This window comes from Erithacus rubecula (assembly GCF_903797595.1).
Source record: "Erithacus rubecula genome assembly, chromosome: Z".
Lineage (NCBI taxonomy): Eukaryota > Metazoa > Chordata > Aves > Passeriformes > Muscicapidae > Erithacus > Erithacus rubecula.
Genome location: NC_136661.1, coordinates 18,590,749 through 18,614,405, shown reverse-complemented (window position 1 = coordinate 18,614,405; position 23,657 = coordinate 18,590,749). Strand labels below are relative to the sequence as shown.

Here is a 23,657-nt window from a genome sequence, read left to right as displayed (position 1 = left end):
TAAGATGGGTTTATATAATTACTTTTCTTTCTTTAAAAATCAGTATATGATTCTTAAAGATTTCCATGCCCAAGAAAAACAAAGCTTGACTTGTTTTGGAAACAGACTAAGCATGTCTTCAGATCACAGATTAGCTCAGGAAAGTTTGTTCAAATGGTTGACTCTGTGAATTCTAATGAAGTCACTAAAGTTGCCTGTAACAACTTGTTTCTTGAGCTTGCACTCCAGTGTTCTGCTGACACAGCTGCAATAAAGATACACTGAGTCCCTGAGCTGCAGGATCCCTCCTGGACAAAAACATTGATCAGCAAAATGCTACTGTTAGCAGAGTTGCTCATTTCATTCATTGGATGAGCACTTTGCAGACTGTATAGATTGAAACTGTACCTTTCCCACTTAGAGCCCTTATCTGGGAAACCACATTTACATTTCAGTCAACAGTCTCAGTCCCTACTTCAATATATTCCACAGGACTTTCTTTCATCCCATTGCACATCATAGAAACTGGCAAAGCAAAAGTTGCAAGACAGCTCACACATCACAGGAAAAATTGCTTCCTGTACATCATCAGTTAATACAATTGGATTTTATTCTGGAATTTGGGTACAGACACTACTCATCTGCACATGGGCCAGCAGAGCTATTAATATCTCTCTGCTTCAGCATCAGTCATTTGGCAATGTGTTTAAGGCTAAGTAGCATCAGTAAACCTTATTGCAATAAACAAAATTGTCAAATTGACTTAACACTTTAATTAATTAGAAGGACTTGCAAATTATCTTTACATCTTCTGGTGTAAGGCTAGCATTAAGTAAAGTAAATCACCACCAACTTTTAAGAGAAGTTAATTTCAAAAAAGCATGGATTTACAAAAAAAAAAAAAGAAATCAATAAAAGAGGACATTTTTATAATGGAGACAGAATTGAATGCAAGAATGAGAGGCCAAGGAAGCATAGAAAAGAAATTTTAAGTAAGGGAGTGGCAGTGGCAGATGCATATATTGCTATTTGAGCTTTCAGACTTCCTTAAATTTTTTTGTTGCAAGGAATAAAGGAAATAAAAGACGACTGTGCAATTTACAAAATAAGGAATGTCTGTGGAGCCCCAGAGTGCAATGCAGCACTTTGCAATTTTTTATGCTTTATGACAAATACAGGTTCCATGCAATCCAAGATGTAACAGACTGGGAACAAACACCATTCTTGCAAAAGTGACCATAAAAGCACAGCTTTATAGGGCCCTGCATCTTATGTGTCTCAAAGGCTGTAATTCATATTTGTTCAAAGCACAACTTGTTTTTTTCCCTCTTTCAGAAATCCAGCCAGGAGGTTTCCTTTGGGATAAGCATATTCTACTCTGTTCCTTTTGGCTTATGCATCATCCTCAGGAGGGTGATTTATTTGAATACATATTTCTGAGTACAGTAGGTGAGGCAAAAGGAAAGCAGAAGCTTTTTGTAATACCAGCTACTTGCAGAACCTTTACTTATGGCACAGTGATTCAGAGCTGACTCTGAACAGTAGTGGAACACCTCACTTGGCTGCTTAGATTAACTGATGAGCAGAGTTAAAATGGTGATACTGTTACCATAGTTATCTGCTCAGTAACTAATTCAGCACAAAGGTATGAATTTTGCAGCATGTACCTGAAAATGACTAAAACATCATTTGACACACAAAGAGAGCCTAGACCAACTTTGAGATAAATAATAATAATTAACTTGCAGCCATATGCAGTATACCACTGCTTCATGCTAACATTTAAAATCCAAATTAAATAAGATACTATTAAGAGCAGTTTTCAACTGCATTGCACAGCAACTTCACACTGGGACTTTTAGCTTACTATTAGATGCAGGGTCTGAGAACTGGAAGGGAGTCTGTCACCTGAAATAATAAAACAATTTCAGTAGGCAACTTTTGTTTGTAGAAACCTCTAGAATGTTACTCAGCCAACAAAGCCAGAGAGACCCTTCTACTGCCCAGATTTCAACCAGAAAGCACCTTTCAACTTAAAAAATGAAACAAAGTTGATAACCATATTTTTGAAGTCTAATTGGAACTACTTCTTGAATAACAGCTATGGCTGTCACACAATCCAATGGTGTCTGGAAGAAGCACATGAACAGCTGTCTCCTCACACACCAGGTTTTTAAGGTACAACTTCTTCCTACTTTAATTTTTCCCTGTTATTGGTCCATAAAAATCACTGCACACACACAAAATCAGTTTGATTTGTAGTTAAAGAGAATATTTAATTTCTTTCAATACAGAGCGAACACAGAAGGCTGGGTTCAGCTTGTGTTTAGGGAGAGTACATACAAAACAAATATGCCTTGTTTTCTGTATTACAGATGAGGATGCTGGGCTATAATGCACACAGAAGGATAAGCAAGATGCTTCTATCAGGTTTAGTATTGCCTGTTGCACCTCTACTACAAATGAAGACTGAGTTTTGGCTGTATAACAAGTTTGCTAACAGTTTTTGTTCCAGTTTATAGCAGGAGACAGAAGGGAATGCAGCCCATCCTGCTGGCATGAGAGTGTTAAGTGTGAGAGATAGTAAAAATACTTGTCAGCTGAGTGAACAGAAGAGGCTTGAGTGCATGCAGAAATAACATTGGCTGAGGAAAAAATTGGCAGTTTTACTTAAGAATTTTCAGCAGGAAGGACACTCTATTACCTGGTACATTTTGCTGCTCTTCCCCCACTCCTCTGTGTTCTTCTCTTTCTCTCTTGCTTGCAACCTGAGGAATGATTCCAGGGAACTTCACTTCTCCTAAAGCATCTTGTACAAGAGCAGCTCTACAATGTCCAAGAGAGAAACAGTTTCCATATCAACAACAAAGCAGCAGTGGCTTTGACTTTGTGACATAAGGATGCAAGCCTGTTCAGACAAACTGGCTGATGCTGAGAGGGCAGGAGAGGTGGGTACAGATGTGACGTTACAATCATAAAACCATAGAAAAATTTACATTGGAAGTGGTCTCTGGAGTCTATCCAGAACAACACCCTGTTTAAGACAGGTGTAGTTAGATCAGATTCCTGGGGCAGTGCTCAGCTTAGTCTTGTACACCCTCAAGGATAGGGATGCAACAGCCTCACCCAGCTTGTTTTCCAGTAACTGTGTGTCCTATTAGTAAAAAAAACATTTTTCCTTTACATCTATTTGGAACTTCATCTGTTCATCACTTGAGTTCATCACCCTTCAACCCACTGCTTGCACCAGCAAGAAGAATCTGGCTCCAGCACATCCACATCCTCTGATCAGGTATTCACAGACAGGAATAAGGCCTCCCCAAGCCCTACCCACTTCATCTTTAGGTGAGAAAAGCTCAGCTTTAGTCTGTCCTTGTCCATCACCCTGGATATCTTGCATATCCTTTGCTGGACTTGTTCCATGGTTCAATGATTTTTCTGCATTGGGGAGCCCCAAACTGGACACAAAATTCCTGGTTTAGTCCTACAAGTGCTGCATTGAGGGAAAAGATCCCTTCCTCAGCCTGCTGGCTGCTGCCTTGCTAATACAGCCGACCATGTCAAGTGCTGCCTTTGCTGCCAGAGCAGAACCTTGCCTCATCTTGTCATCCACAGGACCTGCCATGTCCCCAGATCTTCTGCAAAATTGCTTTTTACACAAAAGTCCCTCAGACTGTAATGCTGAGTAGCATTATTCCATACCAGTTGCAGGACTTTGCACTTGCTTTGTTGACTTTCATGAGATGTCAGCCCATTTGTCCAGTTGAGAACCCTTTGAAAGCCCCTGCCCTCTGTCAGATTAATTGCTTGCCTACCCTTAAAATGCTGGAAATGGTGGTAAATGGCCTGTGTTTGCCCTGAAAAAAGAGTAAAAATTCAAGCTGGACTAGCGAAGACTAGAAAAAAAGGCTGGTGAATGAACTGCTAAATGAACAACTCTGAGCAGAGGAGATGAACTAAAGCTGAAGGGCTGGTACTGCCATGAGACTTGGGGAATGGAGCTGAAGAATTTGTTCACTGTGCTCGTACAGTGAGAGATTTCTTTACTCCAGCCCTTAAAGAAATTCTTCTGTTCAGCCCTATTGCATTCAGGTTTCTTTCTTGTACTCCAACACTGTTCTCTAGTGTCAACATAAAATAAAAGCAATTAAGGTAATAATCAAAACTTATCCCTAGTGACGCAACCTTAATCTTACTATATGGTATAGATCTAATGCATGATCTAAACTGAGGTTCTGCTTGCTGAAAAAAAGTCTAAAATGAAATGTCTGCAATATTATATTTGATACTTTTATGACTGGTTAACAGTTTAAGATTAGGAAATACTTCTAGCTAAATTTCCCTGCACCAAAAATTTAAAAGGAATAGTTTTGAGTACATTTTTCTACTGGCTGAAAAACATGCCATCAGCCACTGATGGTATTGCATGCACTTAGCAATGGATGGAGGCTATAGATGGCTATAAACACCTTGATATCCAAAGTGCAGTCTTTGGATTCAAGGCATAGAAGGTTGGGTTGTACTGCTATCTGCAAAAAAGCCCATGCACAAGATTTAGTTTCAGTTTTGTTCTATTCAATATGATTTGATTTATTTCTAAATGTTACTGAATAGCTTTCCATAATTTTGCTGTAATGGCGTATATTCAAAGTGCTAGCAACAGTAAAATTTCAACTAGTTTACATGAGTTACATGAGGCCTATTGAGATAGGATATTCCATCACAAAATGCTGTTTATATTGAGTGTTCTTAGACGTTAATGGCTAAATGAGTGGTGTCTCTTTTCCTCCCAAAACTCATTTGTTGTAGGATGTTAGGTGTAGCCACCAGGCATATATTTATTTCTCCTAGATTTGATATTATTATCTGAGTTTCCTTTTCCCCAACTATATTATGAGTTAAAACTCAATATATAGACAGAATTCAATCATACTCTAGTTATTTTATTGTTGATGGATTTCAAAATAATGAATAGCTCTCTAATATTTGCAGGACATACTATGAAGCAAACAAGTAGCCTTTCCTGATTGTAGTCTTTGGCTGCCAAAGACAGTTTTGTCACATTGTTCTGGGTACTGTCATGATTTGTTGACTTTCACCATCAGTACAGTGTTGTTCTGGCTTCACTCCCAGAAACCAACAAATGACTTACACAATGTGAAAGAAAAGAAAAAAGAAAAGAAAAGAAAAGAAAAGAAAAGAAAAGAAAAGAAAAGAAAAGAAAAGAAAAGAAAAGAAAAAAAAAAGAAAAGAAAAGAAAAGAAAAGAAAAGAAAAGAAAAGAAAAGAAAAGAAAAGAAAAGAAAAGAAAAGAAAAGAAAAGAAAAGAAAAGAAAAGAAAAGAAAAGGAGAAAAGAAAAAAGAAAAAAGAAAAAAGAAAAAAAGAAAAAAGAAAAAAGAAAAAAGAAACCAAACCAAACCAAAACAAAAAAAAACCCAAAAAACCAAAAAACAAAAACAAAACAAAAACCCAAAGAAAAAACAAGGAAAAAAAAAAAAAGGAAGATAGAGTGATGTGTAGGATCTAAGTTAGAATAAATCTTTGGAAAAAACTTCATTGGAAATCTCAAATGCAACTTAGCCTGTGTTGCAGCCTTGCCCAAGCCCTGATCAGTAATATTTTTGGGGGAGTTTTCATCTCAGTTCTTTGGACTGATTTACAATAAACCTGTTTCTGCCTAGGCTGAAGTTTAATTAGCAATATTGACAAATCTTGGTCACATTTTCGAATAATTATAAAAGTAATTGATAGACACAGAGTGCAATGCTATTGTAACAAGAAAAAAATACTACAGAATTTTTCTATGTAGAAAAGGTACTACAAGGATTCATGGTATCAGTGACATAAAAGGCTCAGAATACCCACTAGTTTTGTGATGTTCTTGACCATGTCTTTTACATCCTTCTTCTAGCAGGTCCATCTCTGACATCAACAGAAGCAACCAGCAAAGTGAGTCTGTCAGCTTTCAGTACTCAAAATAAACAAAATGAATTACCTAAAAGAAGCCCAGTATCTGTGGCAGAAAAAAGAGGGGTTGATTTCTCCTGCTCCTCCTGCTACCCTCATGACAGAGCTGCTTGGCAGCCTTAAATAGGACATGACATGTTGTCATCTTTCCTCCCCTATCTCTTTCAGGTCCTTCAGGGAATCTCAACACAAATGCCTTATTTTGAGGAAATAATTTTTTCTGCCTCTGGCAATTCTCTTTGCCTTTCATCTACTCATTGTTATTGTCACTTTTGCTCTTTTCATTGCGCTTGGGCAACGACATCTGTATTTCACATTACTACTGAGAACCTTCTCCAAACACATGATAAAAAAGGAAAAAAAAAAAAAGAAACCCTAGAGAACAATCACTCCACTTGATGGAATGAATTTTTTCACTCATCACAGCTGAAATGATGAAAAAAGTGTCCTAGAAGACAGAACAATTTGTGTATGTTCCAGATATTCACACATCTGTCTTGCAGAGGAGTATTAGGAACAGGATAAGACAGCAAAAAGTGACCCATGCAGAGTGGAGCAATAGACAATGCATGGCCTCATTAAAAATCATGGACTTTAAATAGCCAGTGTAACCCGGACCACGGCATATGGTGCTCTGTGCTCAGTGTCTTCTGCTGTAATAACACTGCCTACACTATGGAAGTTTACCCCAGATATGTCAGTTTTTGCCACTTATTAACAATGCCAACCTTTTTTTTCTCAGCAAGCTGTTAAAACAATGACAGAAGACCAGTTAAAAACATGACTCCTCTCACAGAACACTTCAGTGCCACAGACCTGAGCAAGAAAACAACAGATATGCAGCATTCATCTTCTCAAACTCCAGATCTAGGAGATGACCTATGTGAGAACTTTCATTATGATTAATGTGGCTCTCACAGAAAACAGAAACCCAGTTGGAATGTTTATTTATAGACGATCAAAACCTTAGGGATTTGCAATGTCCTTCTTTGTTGTTGTTGTTTGGATTTGTTATTCTGGGACATTCAAATGTACAAACAAAATGGGAGATTAAAAGCCTAAAGACACAGTTTCTTACTTTCTGGCTCAGAGGTTATCTTTGATCTAACCCACAGACAGATTACAGAGTTTAAGCACACCACCTTAATTCATGCATGCAGTGGTGAACAAATTATTTTTGTCGCAGTCTAAAAGCTTGTTTTCTGATGCTATGTACTAAGATTAGCACATGCTCTATAATTTCTCTATGTGCATTAATTCAGTCCAGTTTTCATTGGCAGCTCTGAATTGTGTCCACAACTTTCTATCTTGCAGAAAAGACATGAACAAAAGCAACAGCCTTGAACTACACCATCTGTATTCTTCTTTGTCTGGTGGATCTGATGAACAGCTTCTTCCTTCTGGACAAAACAAAGGAGGTGTCAAACCCATTATCTAGAATCTTTCCATGGCAGTCACCATTTCTGCCAAAAGTGCCATTATCTGTGATACAATATCAAAGGTCCAAGGGAATCAGTCCTTGATACTTGAGTCCTTCCTGATGGAGGACATTAACATAATACCAGTTGGTAAAATGCACACATGTACTTCCTTTATCATGTCTGGGGTTTTTGGAATTTTTTAATTTTTTTTTTTTGCTTGGGTTTTTTTAAAACCCCAGATTTCTTAATCTTTTTTAATATTCAACATGCAGGTATGATCTAAACTGAAATACAATTGAGATGCACTGTCTAAAAATATGGGTAGATATTTCTGTTGCCAAGATGATATAGCAGAGGATGATGACAAATTACAGACAAAATGGGCATTGACTAGAAGATTTTTAAAAAGCAAAGTCTGCAATTGCAATATAATCTACTTTATCACAGAAGGTTCAGATGTGAATTGATCAGTCTGGTTCATATTTAGCAATATTTCTATTTTTTTTGTAAGATCACATCTATTACTGCTATCCATCTTCTCCCTTTACCTAGATTTCCTGATGCAGTGGACAATGACCTGGCAACAGTTACTGCTCACGCTGCCTCCTGCCTGAACTAGAGAAATGAATATAATTGGATGTAAATCTCCCAGCACTTAGAAAAAATTAAAAGCTATAAAACACTGCAGGCCTCTCTGCAAAAATACAGACTGCACATTTTCTGTAGTAAACACACCAAACCCACTATTAGTGTTGACTTTGCAGAGAATTAAAAAATCCAATTCAAGAACAGCCTGGCTTAGGAACCAAAATGCCTAACTGCCCACATGAAAACTGGTATCTGCAATTATTGTCCTCTGATACACAATAACTTTTTTTAAAACCAGATCTCTACTAAAAAACCCTACACTGCAGTGACAAAACAGACTGCACATATGTGGCTTTCTGAAGAAAAGGTGTTTAAGTTTGAGCAGTGGTCATATTCAATGTACCACCCACAGAACATTGCAGATTTTGTGATGCTAAGATGATCAAGAAGATGATTCACAGTGCTGAGTATGCAAGCACTGGCTACTGATTGTTGGGAAAAAATCTATACATTCAAAATTCTCAAGATGCATTTCTCTTAGGACATAGTATAGGGCAATATTAATGCTCTTACAGTTCCCTGATTTAAAACAAAACAAAACAAAACAAAACAAAACAAAACAAAACAAAACAAAACAAAACAAAACACCAAAAAAACAACAAAAAAAAAAACCCAAAAAACCAAAAAACAAGAGAAAAGGCCAAATCACTAAAGAAATAAATTTGCATACCCAATTCTAATAGGATGTTCAAATAATGTTTGTAGCTCAGTCCTGTGATTTGTAAAGAAACACTTTCTGTTCCTATATTGCAGCAATTTTTTTTTGTGTGAATAGAGGATTTTTGAACAGCAGAAATTACTGTCACTGAGTATTCCCAGACCAGTTGAATTTCAGATTAATTTAAAAGCTTAACATCTTTTTAAAATAAGTTCCTTCTTCTTCACTGAACAATGTCACTTATACAGTAGAAAAGAATGTACATGTCTAGAAATGCTCAAGTCAGTGAAAGAACTCAAATTTTGGAAATAAAAATACCAAGCTCAACTCTTAATAGCATGCATCAAGGCATGAAAGCTTGCTATTCAGAATAAAATTTACTTTGGTTCCAGTCTAAGGTAAGGTAGGAAGTAGGCTGAGGTAGATAAAGATATTAGAAATTAAGAGATTCTAAAAATATATAAATTAGTGTGCAAATACATATCAATATCACATGTAGTGATGTTGTGAAATCCACTTAAAAACAACACTTTGTTTGGTTCTGAACACAAAAATGTATGAAATAATAACACTGGACCAGACAGCAATGTATAGTCTGTGAAGTGGTCAAATGTAGACAGAAGAACCAGGTCTTGCTGCTTAACAAAATTCTTTTGGTTCAATGCTGGTATTTCTGATAATCATTTAATTGCCTACCATTGGAATAGAGCCATATCTCAGCAATGCAAAGTAAAAAAAAGAAGAAATACTAGTGAAAGGAATTCACAATACACTTTACAGTGCAAATTTAAAATACAGCTACTCATGCTAGCTTGAAATCAGTTTATCGATTTGGGATTCTATCAATTCTGCTGAAGGTAGTGTAAAACACACAATGTGCTTCTTAATTTTCAATGACCTAAAATGCGATTAATGAACATTACTGCCATGTCAATGGTGCCTTGAAATCTCAACTCCTGTGCACAAGTTCAGAGGTACATCATCTGGGATTGGCACACACAGTAAGACAAAATGAAAATATGATACAATACCCTTTCCTTAAGTTACACTAACAACTGTTTGCAATTCTCTCCCAGGATACTTACCATATAAAAAACAAGCTTAACTTTTGAATATTTGTATTCATAATGTATTTCTGAAAACTGGTAATAGCTTATATAAGAATTTTTGGGGGGGAAACTAATTTCTCTAATCTTCAGAGGAAACACAATTTAGGAACTGCTTCTGTAAATCAGGTAATATCCTTGAATTTCTAAGCTTTCTTATTTCAGGAATTCACAAAATTACTCATGCAGCTTTTTCTCCAGGTCCCCATACTTAGTGCATATCACTTCCAGGCTCAGAATAATGAAAAGAGATAAGCAAACAGTTCTTCTTTTATGGTAAAGCAGAACTTGGCTCAGTTACACAGATATTGGAAGGAAAAAAAAAAAAATCATGGTTTTATTTTTTTATATATTTTCTTCAATTTATTAATAATCTTTTATATTTGTTTATTTATGGCTTTGAGCAAAGACAAAAAAAAATCTAACTCATCCCTGATCATACAATTATTGTAAGAACCAGATCTATAGTCTTCCCAGCAGCAGTAAGATCCAACCTTTTTCATTAATACATTTCATCTTGTACAGATGTGAGATTTCATACTTATGGGCCTACTTATGTACAGAGAAAATAGGTCACTTCTGAAACTAGCAATGGACCTTTATATTACAGGAATGTGAGTCATTTGTTTCTTAATCTAAGTATATATACATTCATACATACATATATATATATACGTATATAATTTTATACCCTGTACCATTTTTTTAAATTAACATACAAATCCTAGATATTGTCCACTCTATTACAAAGTCATTAAAAATTATTTATGGTTTCACTGAAAGACCATGTGAATTAATATTTCTTCATAGTGCTTAAAATAAAATAAAAATATATATAAAAATATTTTGCTACTAACCCCATTTCTCCTATTAAATGTAAACCTTAAACAGTTTTCAAGATCAGTATATGATCTTAATTAACTGACAGAATTTGTTAGCATTAAAATAATATAAGGGGTATTATACTCATAAATAAATGGTCTTGCAGCGTATCCATAATGTTTGAGACACTTTTTTAAACAATCATTTCCCCATTTCCACTCCAGGTCACTTAAATTAATGGCAGCAGCATGTTAGTGGGTTAATTACATCGATCTTTACTGGTGAATGTGAGTCAGCAAAAAAAATGGAAGATTTTTAAAAATTTTATTTGATGTACCACTTTAGTAAAAGGTATAACAGGCAGCACGGGTTCAAGCTCTGTTAGCTTTAGAGTATTTACTTGGCTCTCAAGTACATCTGGATTCACTGCATTACATAGTTGGTGATGTTATTTAATTTTTCCATGCATCATTAAACTCAGCTTTGATGGGAAGAGAAGAACTCCTTTGCATCCACTTCTTTAACAGAGTCAGCTGGGTTTTAAGGAACAGAATATATGCTTGTATCATATCCATAATGCTGATTTTTCAGTGAGTTAAATCATGACACATTTAGTTTCAATCTCTATTTAATGTGACAAATCAGGCACAAAAGATTATGAATTTTTTTCTTTTTTTTTTTTTTTTTTTTTTTTTTGTGGATAAGATAATGTGGAGGTTTGAGCAAACAAAACAAAATGTTCACAAAACAGTATGCTTTAACCCTGCTTTCTGTCACCATTTCCTTTCTGTTTTGAAGACATAAAAAATAATAAACCTCATACCTATGGGCTATGTTTGACACTACATGCCTTAGGATATACTAACCATTTAATTACAATATACACAGAGCAAATCGTGCATTTCCAGACAGACTTGATGCTATATTATATTTATTTTTTGTAAATTAACACCACAGTCAACTACAAAACTACAGTGAAGACACAGAAAGCACCTGAAAGTCTAAATCAAGCTGTGGTTTACAAATAATCCTTTAAATGAAAAACCTCACTTCTAGACTTAAACCAGAAATTCAAAGTCAGCATTATAGGAATTTTAAGGTAGACACAATTAATGAATGGTTATTATTTTCTAAGATACCGTAAAGCCTTTTCCTACTGACCAAACCTATTTTTATTGTCTTTTTTTTTTCCAAAGCATGCATGGAATATTCTCAGATGCTATTGAGGGCAAGAAGAAGAAAAGTGATGGTATTGGTGAAGTACAAGCGGTTTGCAGGATCAAGCGTACAATTTTGCATAAAACATTGCATGTAAAAGTAACACTGTAGGTTTTAAGCCATTGCATTACAATTTAACAGTTGTGTTGCACTTAGCTTTAACAAATTTTAAAACTGTAAATTTTGAAGTGAAAAGCGGAACCTAAATTCCTAAACAAAGACCTTGCAATGGTACACCACACAGCAGCTATTTTTGCTTGGGTCTAAAAAGTTATTTACAATGGCAATATTTAGTCTTTGAGAAGTCTTTAGCAGTGTGAAGATCAAAGTCCACCCAATTCTCTTAGACAACAGAAGGGCTGACGTGCCATGAGGTTACAACCTATCCGGAGGAGTGCTAGTGCCTCCCTTTACACTGCAGGTATTTGCAATATAATTCTTTCCCAATCCAAATTCCAATGGATGGTGCTAACATATGAAATGCAATGTGAAATAACAATCGAATTCTTCATGAGAAATCAAAAATGTACACGCAATAAATGAAGTAACAAAAGTTTCAGAATATCACTCAGTCAGTGCTATGTTGTTAGTTAAACTGACGCTTTTTTTTTTTTTTTTTTTTAAATATACTTGTTTGAAGTTTGTTGTTGTGTTGACAATTTCCCCATGAAAACAGCCAATCTCATAAACAGAGAAATCTGTTAGGCTGATTTTAAAGTCAACACGTTAAAACAGTAATATCATTGCTAAATTTAATCTTCTGTAATGGTTGTGAAAAAGGAAGACATGAACTCAAACAAGTTTTATTAGTTGCTTATATATATATATATATATTTAGATATATATATATATAAAACTTTTACATTCGTTACACAGGGCAAAGCTGTCTAAATTATTTATCTCATAGTAGACTGCTGGGGCACATTAGGAAACAGGCTAAAACAGTTCGGGGGATGGTGCTCGGTTTGTTGCAAGTCTGTTGCTCACAGTCACCAGGGATCATAAGTTTGAGGCGAACCGCGGTTTGTCTCCCTCGGGCTCTGTGCTTAAGACTGTGGAAGAATCCCTTTGGAGCGGGGCGGCGGGCGGCGCGGCCGCGCGGTTCGGGGGGATGGCGCCCGAGGACATCTGGCGGAACAGCGAGACCCGCTGCGGCACGCCGGCCCGCCCGCCCGGGGGCACGCCGGGGCCCGGCGCGGGCTGCGGGAGGGAGGCCAGCGACTCGCCCACCGTGGGGTGAGGCCTGGCGATCAGCGTGGAGATCTCGTGGGGCAGCGAGGGCTGCGAGGCGGAGAGCGGCCGCACCTCCCGCGTCAGGTTGGTGTTGTGGAGGGCCTGGGTGCTCTTGTGCACCTCGTTCTTCTGCGCGGCTCCCGGCGGCTGCTGCGCTGCCTGCGGCTGCTGCTGCTGCTGCTGCTGCTGCTGCTGCTGCATGAGGGAGAGCTGCGAGGCGGTCGGCGAGGCGTACTGGAAAGTTCGGCCGGCCAGCGGGCTCTGTACCGGCGGGCTGCAGACGGCCGTGGTGTAGGAGCAGGGCGACAGGATGACGGCCTGCTGGGGCTGCTGCGTGCTGGGCGAGGGCGAGTGCAGGTTGGTGTGCGAGAGGCTGCTGGTGCTGTACACGGGCGGGGACTGCGTCCTGCCGCGCGACGAGGCCGCGGTGCTGGAGTTGAGGGCCGGCATCTGCTGCAGGCTCACCGGGGCGATGGTCTGCACCATCTCCCTGTCGTGCTTCACGATCTGCTTCAGGATCTCATTCTCCTGGTTGTTGAAAACGCCGGTGTTGAGGTCCTTCTGGAACTTCTGCAGCAGGATCGAATTCTTCTTCCCTTCAGAGAGAGGCAGAAGCGTTAGTGAGGGCGAAGCGCAGGGGCAGAGCCCCGCTCTAGCTCTGTGTTTCACTACCTGTGGCTGAGGAATGTGCTGGAAAAGCGTCATCAGGCCCCGGGTGGCTGAGCGGGCAGGGCCCGGCCGCCAGCCCGGGGCTCAGGGGCTGTGCCCTGTGGCCCTGCCGCAGCTCCCCATGGCCGTGTCTGCACAGCCAGCCCGGGGCTCAGGGGCTGTGCCCTGTGGCCCTGCCGCAGCTCCCCATGGCCGTGTCTGCACAGCCAGCCCGGGGCTCAGGGGCTGTGCCCCTATTGTCCTGCCGCAGCTCCCCATGGCCGTGTCTGCACAGCCAGCCCGGGGCTCAGGGGCTGTGCCCCTATTGTCCTGCCGCAGCTCCCCATGGCCGTGTCCGCACAGCCAGCCCGGGGCTCAGGGGCTGTGCCCCTATTGTCCTGCCGCAGCTCCCCATGGCCGTGTCCGCACAGCCAGCCCGGGGCTCAGGCGCTGTGCCCCCATGGCCCTGCCGCAGCTCCCATGGCCGTGTCCGCACCGCGGTCCCCCCAGCACCGCCGCGCTCCGGCACCTGGCCTTTCCCTGCCTCTTCACTTGCAGTTCACTGCTATTACTACAATTACGTGTAAGAAACGCAGTTTCCTGTACAACTGTCAGAAAAAGGTCGTTGTGCTCTGCATCTACATCATCTTTCTCTCACAGTTGCAAAGCTGTCTGAATTTCCACTAAACAGTTACAAGTTTTAAAAGTACACCTGCCATCTAGCACATTTCTGGGAACTAGTTACTAGACATAAGTAACCAGTGTTTGTGAACTAGTAGGAACTCATGGATAGTGTGACACCTGCTTGCACAGTGAACTGTGCTGTACATTGTGACCTGATGTCTGCTTGATGGCTCCGTGTCTCTAAGATGTAGACACTATTCTGTCTGAGTCATCAGACAGAACACAATGGCACTCAACCGCTCCTTTTTTTTTTTTATCCCCAATAAAACACTGCACTTCAGATGGGATTGCTACTCCAGGAACAGAGTGGAATTTGACTAATATTTTTGAAGCACATATTACTTAGAGTTGGACTGCATTTCCAGAGAGTCATGTGAGACAAAATGTAGGAGTTTAATGCATTGAGTTGACGTAGAGAAATCCTCAAATTTTCCTGTGAAGTTGAGGAAACGCCACCAAACAGGATAAGTGATTTTTTTTTTCCAGCTGTGTTTTAAAATCAGTGTCAGTAGTGATGATCAGGGTGCAGTTCTCCTGACTGAAGACTTTATGCTTTGCCTGCTATTGTTGGGAGGTCCCAAATACTGGAGCAGCACGTTTACACCTCTTGGTTTGATTACCTGCCATACCCTTCTGCCTTTCACTTGCATATTATTGGACTGCTTTTCTGATTGCAGGCAAATCTGAGCCAGTGTGCAGCCATCAAGGCTAGCACCATGTTGTGAGGAAAATGAGAGCCCTGCTGCAAAGGATTAATTCACTTCAACAAACAACGGGTTTGTGAGTGCTATGAGGCTTCAGCTTTTCCCAGCATTATGGATGTCATCTGTAAGCAATTTATTTAGGAAAATGTCATCTACTGCTCGTGACACAGCATAAATCCTATCAAGTGCTGAAGGCAGCAAAAGAAATCTGTAGGATTAATAAATAATACTAATTATAATTAAAGTATGAAAAATAATCCTCAGAGGAGTATAAGAGCTTTCTAAAACTCAGTGTTTTTTATTATTTAAAAGTGAGATTGCAAAATTCTTGTCTGCACACATGTGTTATTTATAGATCAAGAAAACATTTACTGCAGCATAACAGAAAAAAACTCTTAAAGTGGGGTATTTTATCATGCAGCTCAAGGGAACGAAAATGCGGAAGGATTTTAAGAATTAATCAAATGCCAAAAAAATGAAATAAATACCTATCCTGTCAAGTCTGTCGATTGCCACGGTTTCGAAGGCCCTTCTCATCATGGGGTACTCCTCCAGGACCTCGTTGAAGTTGTCCACTGAGAGGGAGTACAGGCGACAGTACGTGTCTGCTCGAACACTGGCAGTGCGGCGGCCCTTGGTCAAAAGGCAGATCTCTGGGGAGAGAAAAGTTCAGCACACTCTGAAAACAAAGAAGTTACTCAACCATGTGAAACTTTAAAGTTAGAAATTGACTCTGCTCTAACAAGTAATAATTTAGTACTCAGCAGCAGTTTTTCTATTTCTGCTTACATAAGGTTGCAGGGACAAATCTGAAGGTAACTGATTCTATTTTTGCTACTCTGAAAAAATAATTAATGTCCTTTAAGAGCCCTGCCTATAGGTTTTCTCCATATGAACTCTGATTTTATCAAGCATTTTTAAAATAGTGCTTCAAGTTTCAGCTGTCAAACACAGTTTATGACTTTGATTAACCCAAGTGCTGAATTAACCCAAGTGATTCTATAGATTTTCTTTTAAATATACAGCTGCCATAGAGGATCAATCCCTTTAATCATTCACCAGATTTACTAAACTAATGCAATACAAGATATCACGATGTAATGATATTTGAATATAACAACTGTTCTGAAAAAAAAGAATACTTGAAGCATGAACATGCCTTCTCTTTCCTTGGTTCTAGGTAATTTGGGAGAGAAAACTTAAAACTTCTGACCTTTTTTTCTCATTAGATTAAAAAATAGAATTCATATGATTAGTCTAGCAGCCTTTCTCTGCAAAGTGCCCCCAATAAGAACTCATTATTCTGGAACAGTGGAAACTAAATGCTGAGTCCAAAGAAAAAGCACCAAACTTTTGACTTCTAATTCTCCAATCCATAGTATCAGAGTGACTGCACAGAGTCAATGTCTGAGGCTTGTAACAGCAAAGCGTGGGGTAGAATATTTACATTAAAATATAGAAAATTAGGAAGCAATTTGCAAAAATTACTATTTTGAGTTGATCCCATTTTCAAACCAGGGACTAAGAATACACTTAGAAATAGCAAGAATTCTTGAGTTCAAGTAGGTGAGAGACAGTTTCCCTACTCAGTTCCAGCAGTCAAGGGCTGTGAGTTTGGTTATTTAAATACAGAGATAGTTTCCCTACTCAGTTCCAGCAGTCAAGGGCTGTGAGTTTGGGTATTTAAATACAAAAATAGGAAACTGTATCCTACCTTGCTTTTTTTGTCCATTACATGCTTTATTTCAAACCAACTATGATTTTCAAGTATGGAAAAACAAATAATAAATAATTCTGAAGACTTCAGTTCTACAAAGTACCAATGTGGTTCTTGGTTTGGGGTTTTTTGCAGTATGCCTTTAAGAAATATATATTTTATTAATCTAAAATATGAAGAATCTTGACTTTTTTTTAATCTTATACTTCTTGTTGAGGAATTTCCACATGCTACCTAACCCTGAAGGCTTAGGGGATAAGATGCTTAAATTACAGTGGATAAATCAAAGTAAATTAACATTGGACCAGTACTAGCACAGAATGTACTTAAACCCCAACAGCTTTGGGGAGAATTTAAAGAGGCTACAGGGAGAGTAGAGAATTTGTAGAGAATACTGGAAAGAGACTTGACCTAAAGTCCCTCACAGAACTTGATGCCCATGAAATAAGGACAGTTTACTATAAAGAACCAGCCAGGTATAACAGAAGTCAGTCCTTTCCTTTTCTCACGGCTAGCTTAGCCTGACCTCTTCTCCTTTGATTGAACCCACTGCATTTTAGTTACAAGAGAAGGACATTTTGCCCAAAGGGAGCAGTTAAATGCAGTCAATATCTTTTCCATGTCCTAAGATAATCTTCAAGTCTCACAAAGAATATAGTTTTACAATATGTTGTTGAATTTAGAGAAAGCTATCTGGAAAGTCTGTATGACTAGTGATCGCCTCTTGATCTGCAGGTCTCTTCAATTAAAATTGCTGCAAACAATACAAGACACATAAATAGGTGTCTTCTGCTACTCTCAACAAATTTGAGTTTAAAAAGCATCAAATGCCCCCTCCCCCCAAAAAAAGAACCAAATTCCCTAATTCCTAAATCTTCATTCTTAAGAGTGCAGAAAAAGTGAGAGGAAGTAGAGTTTTCATTATTAATAATCTTACTCACTGTATTGCAGATTACTTAAACAAGAAAGGTGGGAAGAAACCATAAGAGACAGCATTACATTTCATCACAGGACAATGGGAACGTAGAATTCATGGATATTACTGCAACAAACATAATTACTTTTTTTTTTCCTTCTTCTTTCATCTTCTATTATTTTTTGTCAAGTAAGGTGAAGGGAAAAAATCAATGAAAACTATGATGTGCAGTCTCAGTCAACCCACAACTTCTGGTTGAAGATTACATGTCTGAAAGGCTTTTAATATCTGTAATTCGGCTAGTTAGATAATGTAATAAACAATAGGTAAGAAAAAATACTACAAATATGCCATTGCCCAGAAACTGGTCAGGGAGTGGAGCCTGCCTGCCTGCTCAGTAAGCAAGAACAGTTTTGTGTTCTCAACTCCAGGTGAAAGGTGTCATTCAAAAGATGAACTACAGTTTTCTTACTGAAAAAATACTGTGAATGAATATCCACATACTGCATTTTCAGTGGTGTTTCTTGACTGATGAGTATTACAGTCACTGACACATCATCTATATTACCTTGTTATATATAGCAAGAGTATCATTTGTAGTCTGTTCATAACAGTAAAGTGTTTGCTAATTGTATGTGCTAATCTATCAACTGTTTGTTTGAACAGACCCCCAAGCATAATGAGAAATAATATATGAAATCTTCCTTACCTGGACCAGAGAGGAAGAACACAGGATATTGAAACGTGTTCCCATTAAAAACTTGTGTTCATTTAAATAAACCAAAGTGTTTGTTTTTCATGAAAATAATAAAGTAATGAAAATAGCCATGACATATTTAAAATGAGCCTTAGTGGCATCAAGTACCAGGTGCCCTTAACAATTGTGCTCTTCTTGATGTTCAGTTGATATAAATAGACTTGGAAATACAGTAATAGCATAGGATTGTGTATAAACACAAAAAGCATAGACTATTTAAAAACAGCTTGGATAAACAGGGTTCTTTATTACCATAAAAATAAAGCATTGGCAGCATATTACTAATATTGCCATGTGCATTTGGCATTGGCTTCATGCTGGCACTTCCAGTGTGTCAAATGCTACTGTCTTTCCTTTCTAAACAAAATAATATCTTCAATTCCAATTAAAAGTTATGTATTAGGCTACAGTGAACCTGTAATTCAATTCTGAATGCAAATTTTACTTGAGTTATTTAATTTTTGTGGACAGTTGTTAACATAGAACATTATGAAACAAATTTCAGTCACTGCCCTGATTAAAAGTAACTGTTCTGTTTGTTCTTACAGTCCATATTTAATGCAAATGTAATCAATTGAATGGTGAAAATAATAATCTGTGGTCTGCTAGGACCAGGTTTTTCCCACAGAAAAATACAGTCCTCAAAAGGATATGGGCTCAAATACAACGTACTTGCTGTGAAGACTCTAACTAAAAGTCAATGATAAAAGTTTAAAGCTAACCTTGTTCTGAAAGTTACAATAACCAAAACCAATCACCAGCATACCAATTGCACACATATGTGAGATGTGGCTTAGGGATGGAGTTGTTAGTGCTGGGTTAACAGTTGCACTCAATGATCTGAGGGTCCTTTCAATCTGATTGGTTCTGTGATTCTATGGCAGGATTTCAGCAAAAGCTGGATCAGGTTCAGTGTTTGGAACACAATGAATTTCTAAAGGAGCTTGCCCATATCGGTTTCTTGTAAAATAGGGAATGCATATGTTGTATTTTACTATTGCATTAATGTGGCACAGAACTCTACATAGGAGATTCTACATATCTGAAAGACAACAATAAGGAAGGCTGACTTCAGGAAAATCTGAATGTGGTAAGGGGAGTGACATAGCCCACAGGATGAAATTTAAAGAATAGGATTAATAGGCCTTTTGTGAGGATCAAGTTTTGATCCCAGCAGAGACCAGGTTCATTGTTCCTATGAACTGTACTGATATGCCACTGTTAGTGATACTTTTTCCCCTCCCCTGTTGCTATATGATGCCTAAACACTTGTTTTTTCTTTGAGAAAATAAGTGCTGTGTATGGATGTGGAAGAGATTAATCACTGGTGGCATCTATGATGTTGATCTCTTCTTTAGTCTTTGCTGGATGGGTATGTATCTGCTCGCCATGCTAGCAATAATTTCTGTTTCTATTTTACATAGAAAATTTTTATATAGGAAAATTCCTTTTTTACTCTGAGAAGCAGGACAGTTTATGTGAGAGAGAATGCTTGTCCATTCATCATCTGTTCATTTTACATATAAATTATATTCCAGATGTAATTACTCAACCTTATATGTCACATTAACATCTGACTAGAGATTAAAATCTGCAGAAATTTGAATATCAATAAAAAGTTATCTTACAGACAAAATATGCCCACAAAATATGCCCAACACAAAAGTGTGTTGATAAAGGTAAGTTGTGAGTCCAGTAGTTAGCAAGTTCACTGAAGGACACCAAACCAGTCCTGTCTCCATGGACCATATTTCTTAGTTTAGGATGTTACATTGTATAAACAGAAGATTCGTACAATTAATTATTATATGTGCATCTTTGTCTTGCAAGAACACAAGTTTACTCTACTAGGTGAAGAAATTTGTGTAGTAATGAATTAATAAATGGAATTTAGTATTATTGCTATATAATGTTTACATTAAAAGTAATTAAAAACAGCTAGCATTTTTTATTAATTACTGTTCCCTTCCAAAGCTGTGTGGTTTCTCATCATCTGTTAGATGAAACATTACAGGATCTAGGGAGCTGTCCTTCCAGCTGACCTCTGCTTCAGTTCCTCAACAGGAAACTTTTTCTTACTGTGGGCATATAGGTTTCTGTGCGTGTTGTCAGCTGTTCAGGCTGATTGCTTCCAGCAGCAAAAGAAAGATGGAAAATCAAAGCAATTCAAAAGCTTGGGTCAGTCAGTCTAACAGACTTGGGAATGTTTCTTCAGAATGGGACAGTGGATTAGAATATTGTGAATATTGTTTATTTTATAGAGAACAATGAGTTACTAAACTACCATAGAAAAAACTTAAGTGTCCAAGTGCTCTTTCAATCTACCCATCTTGTAAGACTTCAGAATAAGCTTTCCTTGTTTCCATGTTTAGGTTATTCTTATTTTCTGACAGAAACTCCTTGGCATGGTAGAAAGATCAATAGTTCATTATTTCTTTCAAGTGGCTGAAGTATTCCACTGAGGAGAAACTAGCTAATGGGCACTATCTTGGTGTGCCAGTCACAGCAAGGAACATTCAGCTTGGAGCACTCTGTTCCCAGCTTTACAACACAGTATGGTTGGACTCTTTTTCCCTTTAGGAAAGGACTATATAAACTTCAAGCAATTAAAAAAAAATAAATAAAAATTCAGTAAGCTTCTAGGCATCCCATTCTTTCAGAAACTGAGTGATTTTCCAGTTCCATGTTGACTTAAGCATCTCCAGTACATAAAACAGGGAGCAGATGTTTCATATAATAGCACTTCACTTTAACAAAAGCATCTGCACTTCTGTTTTCTTTATTTAACTCTGGAAAACATGAAATGCATTTATCTATAATTTTTCCTCATTTTTATGTTTCAGTATATTGTTACTAGTGTACACAATGGTAAACCCAGACATACGCTGCTTTTTTTATAGTTACTAAAATAACTACTACCAGGTCTTACAATTACTCAGAATGTAGTTTGATGCAATTAAATGAATTTCAGTAATCTGTGTTCCAAAAAATTCAGTCCTACATTTAAGAAATCCTAAAATCTAGTCACTGATCAAGAGGAACATCTTTGCAGCAAGGGAAAGAACTTAAAGAGAAAGGGAAAGGGAGCTAATTCCTGCCTTTGGCAGGCAGATTTGTAATCTGGACTGTCCAAAAGGAAGCTATGCAAAAATGGCAGCTTTTGCCATCATGTTTACACTAAACACAGAATTGCAGACAAGTCAGTTTCAGTTATGAGATACTGGCTGCACAACCTCTTCATTTAAGATATGACAGCAATAATTGTTTCTTGAGTTCCTTTCAGATATCTGGGTTTATCAGCTGGAGAGATGGTTCATAAAGCAGCCTTAATACATAACCAAGTAGATATTGTTTTGAAGAGACACTGAAAATGGCTGACTAGAATTAAAAGCAACTTCTGTAATATGCCATCTCCAGTCTTTTATCTTTTAAAACTATTTACCTGAACGCATTTTAAATAAATCTATTTGTAATTTATGATAGCTGTTGCCCTTATTAGCCATCTTATTAAAAAATCCAACCAAACAAATAACAAAAAGCCCCCCAAACCCACCAAACTAAAACTCCATAGGTTTGTTTAGCTGACATTTTTATTACCTGTTTGAAGTAATTTGAAATTTCTTTCTCTGAAGACCGACACCTGAGGTCGCCACTTGTTCATTATTTAATTTATGGTATTTTGTTTAATTTAATGTAACAATAGCAAAAGAGATAGCAAAAATTTACTTTGGGAAAATTAGTCATTTGAACAGAACTGCCTAAATTTAATTGACCCAAACTTTGATAGAATTTATAGACAAATAATTATTTAAAAAAACATTTAATATTTCTTTACGGTTTGCCCCCAACCCTGAAACTATGTTCCTTTCTTTACCTAGCTCCAGATGTGCCTTTTATGCCACATAGCTAGGAGAAACCAGTTTCTCATCCTAATAAAAAGTGGCAAGTTATCTGAGCAGGGACTTTTTATTTTTCATCTTGACCTCTCTTTGCTTTTTTCCATGTGCAGGTACTGAAAATAGCTGTGGCCAAGTTTTCTTGACTAGAGCAGACAAAAGCCAGTAACAGAAACACAGAATCACTGAGGCTGGAAAAGACCTCTGAGATCATCAATCTGACCTTTAACTGAACACCACCCTGTCAGCCAGGCCTGGCACTGAGTGCCACATCTAGACTTAGGAACATTTCTTACATCCTGACTATTTTCCAGTGTTCAGTCAAATTCTTCTAAGAAAGCTCTGTGTGACAACTAAAATTTAGGATAATTTTATAAAATAGAAATACAAGTGCCCATTTTATCTTTAATGCTATTTATAACTGAACATTCATACATTTTTCTTCTAATTTATTAAAGTGTTCTTTCTACAAAGAGTGATCAAGATAGTCTGTTTGTTATCTTGTAAAAGCTCACAGCTTTGCTGATAGTAATTTCATATGCCTTAAAAATAATAATTAAAATTAGATTCTAAGATAATAAGCCTAAATACAGATTTAGTTTTCATACTTACTGTGTCAAAGGCCGAAAGTGATTTCATGTAATTAATTTACTCCTACCTTTATTCAGAGGGATGCTTATAACCTATTAAAAAAAGCCAGTTAGTTCCCTATGTATTCAGTGGTATCCACTTGTAATCTTGAGTTTGGCAAACAATAACAGTTACAAATTAAACTATTCAAATTGAATTAAGGTTGGCTATAAAAATATTGTACTTCTTTTCTTTCCATTAAATTATTAAAAAAATTATCAGAGACTGTCAGTTCTGAATTAAATATTTAGATTAACTATTTAATCTAAACTCAAATATTTAGTTAAAATTCTACTGTGTGGAATTGAAGGTGCTTGGAATATCTTCCTCTGCTTTTTCTGTGTTGACCACATTTGATTTCCAAGGCATACTATGTGATATTTTACTTCTTTATTTTAAGTTTAAATTAAAACTGTATAGTTGATGAATTAGCAGAATTATAATTGTAATTTATTTATGCTTTTGGATTATTGCTTGTGTTATTATTACTAATACTGTTACATTTATATTTGTGTTTGCTAACTAATAAAACTTCTAAACCCAAATCAACTTCTACCTTTTAGCAAAAAAGAGTAAGTTATTTTAATTGTACATTCCTAAAAGTTCTCTTGCACTTTAAAAAAAATTGCTGAGTTTGAATAGCAAGAAGTCCT

The 23,657-nt window shown here is 37.4% G+C and overlaps 1 protein-coding gene and 1 long non-coding RNA gene across 2 annotated transcripts in view; one reads left to right on the top strand and one right to left on the bottom strand.

Moving 5' to 3' along the window:
- Window positions 1-10,114: 10,114 nt before the first annotated feature.
- HCN1 (hyperpolarization activated cyclic nucleotide gated potassium channel 1) overlaps window positions 10,115-23,657 on the bottom strand; it is a 190,080-nt gene continuing 176,537 nt past the window's right edge. The window contains exons 7-8 of the mRNA XM_079330692.1: window positions 15,577-15,741; window positions 10,115-13,648 (exon numbers count right to left, since the gene is read on the bottom strand). Of these exons, the coding sequence (XP_079186818.1) occupies window positions 12,819-13,648; window positions 15,577-15,741 (995 nt within the window). The 3' untranslated portion in view covers window positions 10,115-12,818. The remainder of the gene's footprint in view (window positions 13,649-15,576; window positions 15,742-23,657) is intronic.
- On the top strand, window positions 12,998-18,569 carry LOC306814548. The gene is made up of 3 exons (XR_013777200.1): window positions 12,998-13,136; window positions 15,062-15,212; window positions 18,388-18,569. It is a non-coding gene; the product is annotated as an uncharacterized lncRNA (long non-coding RNA).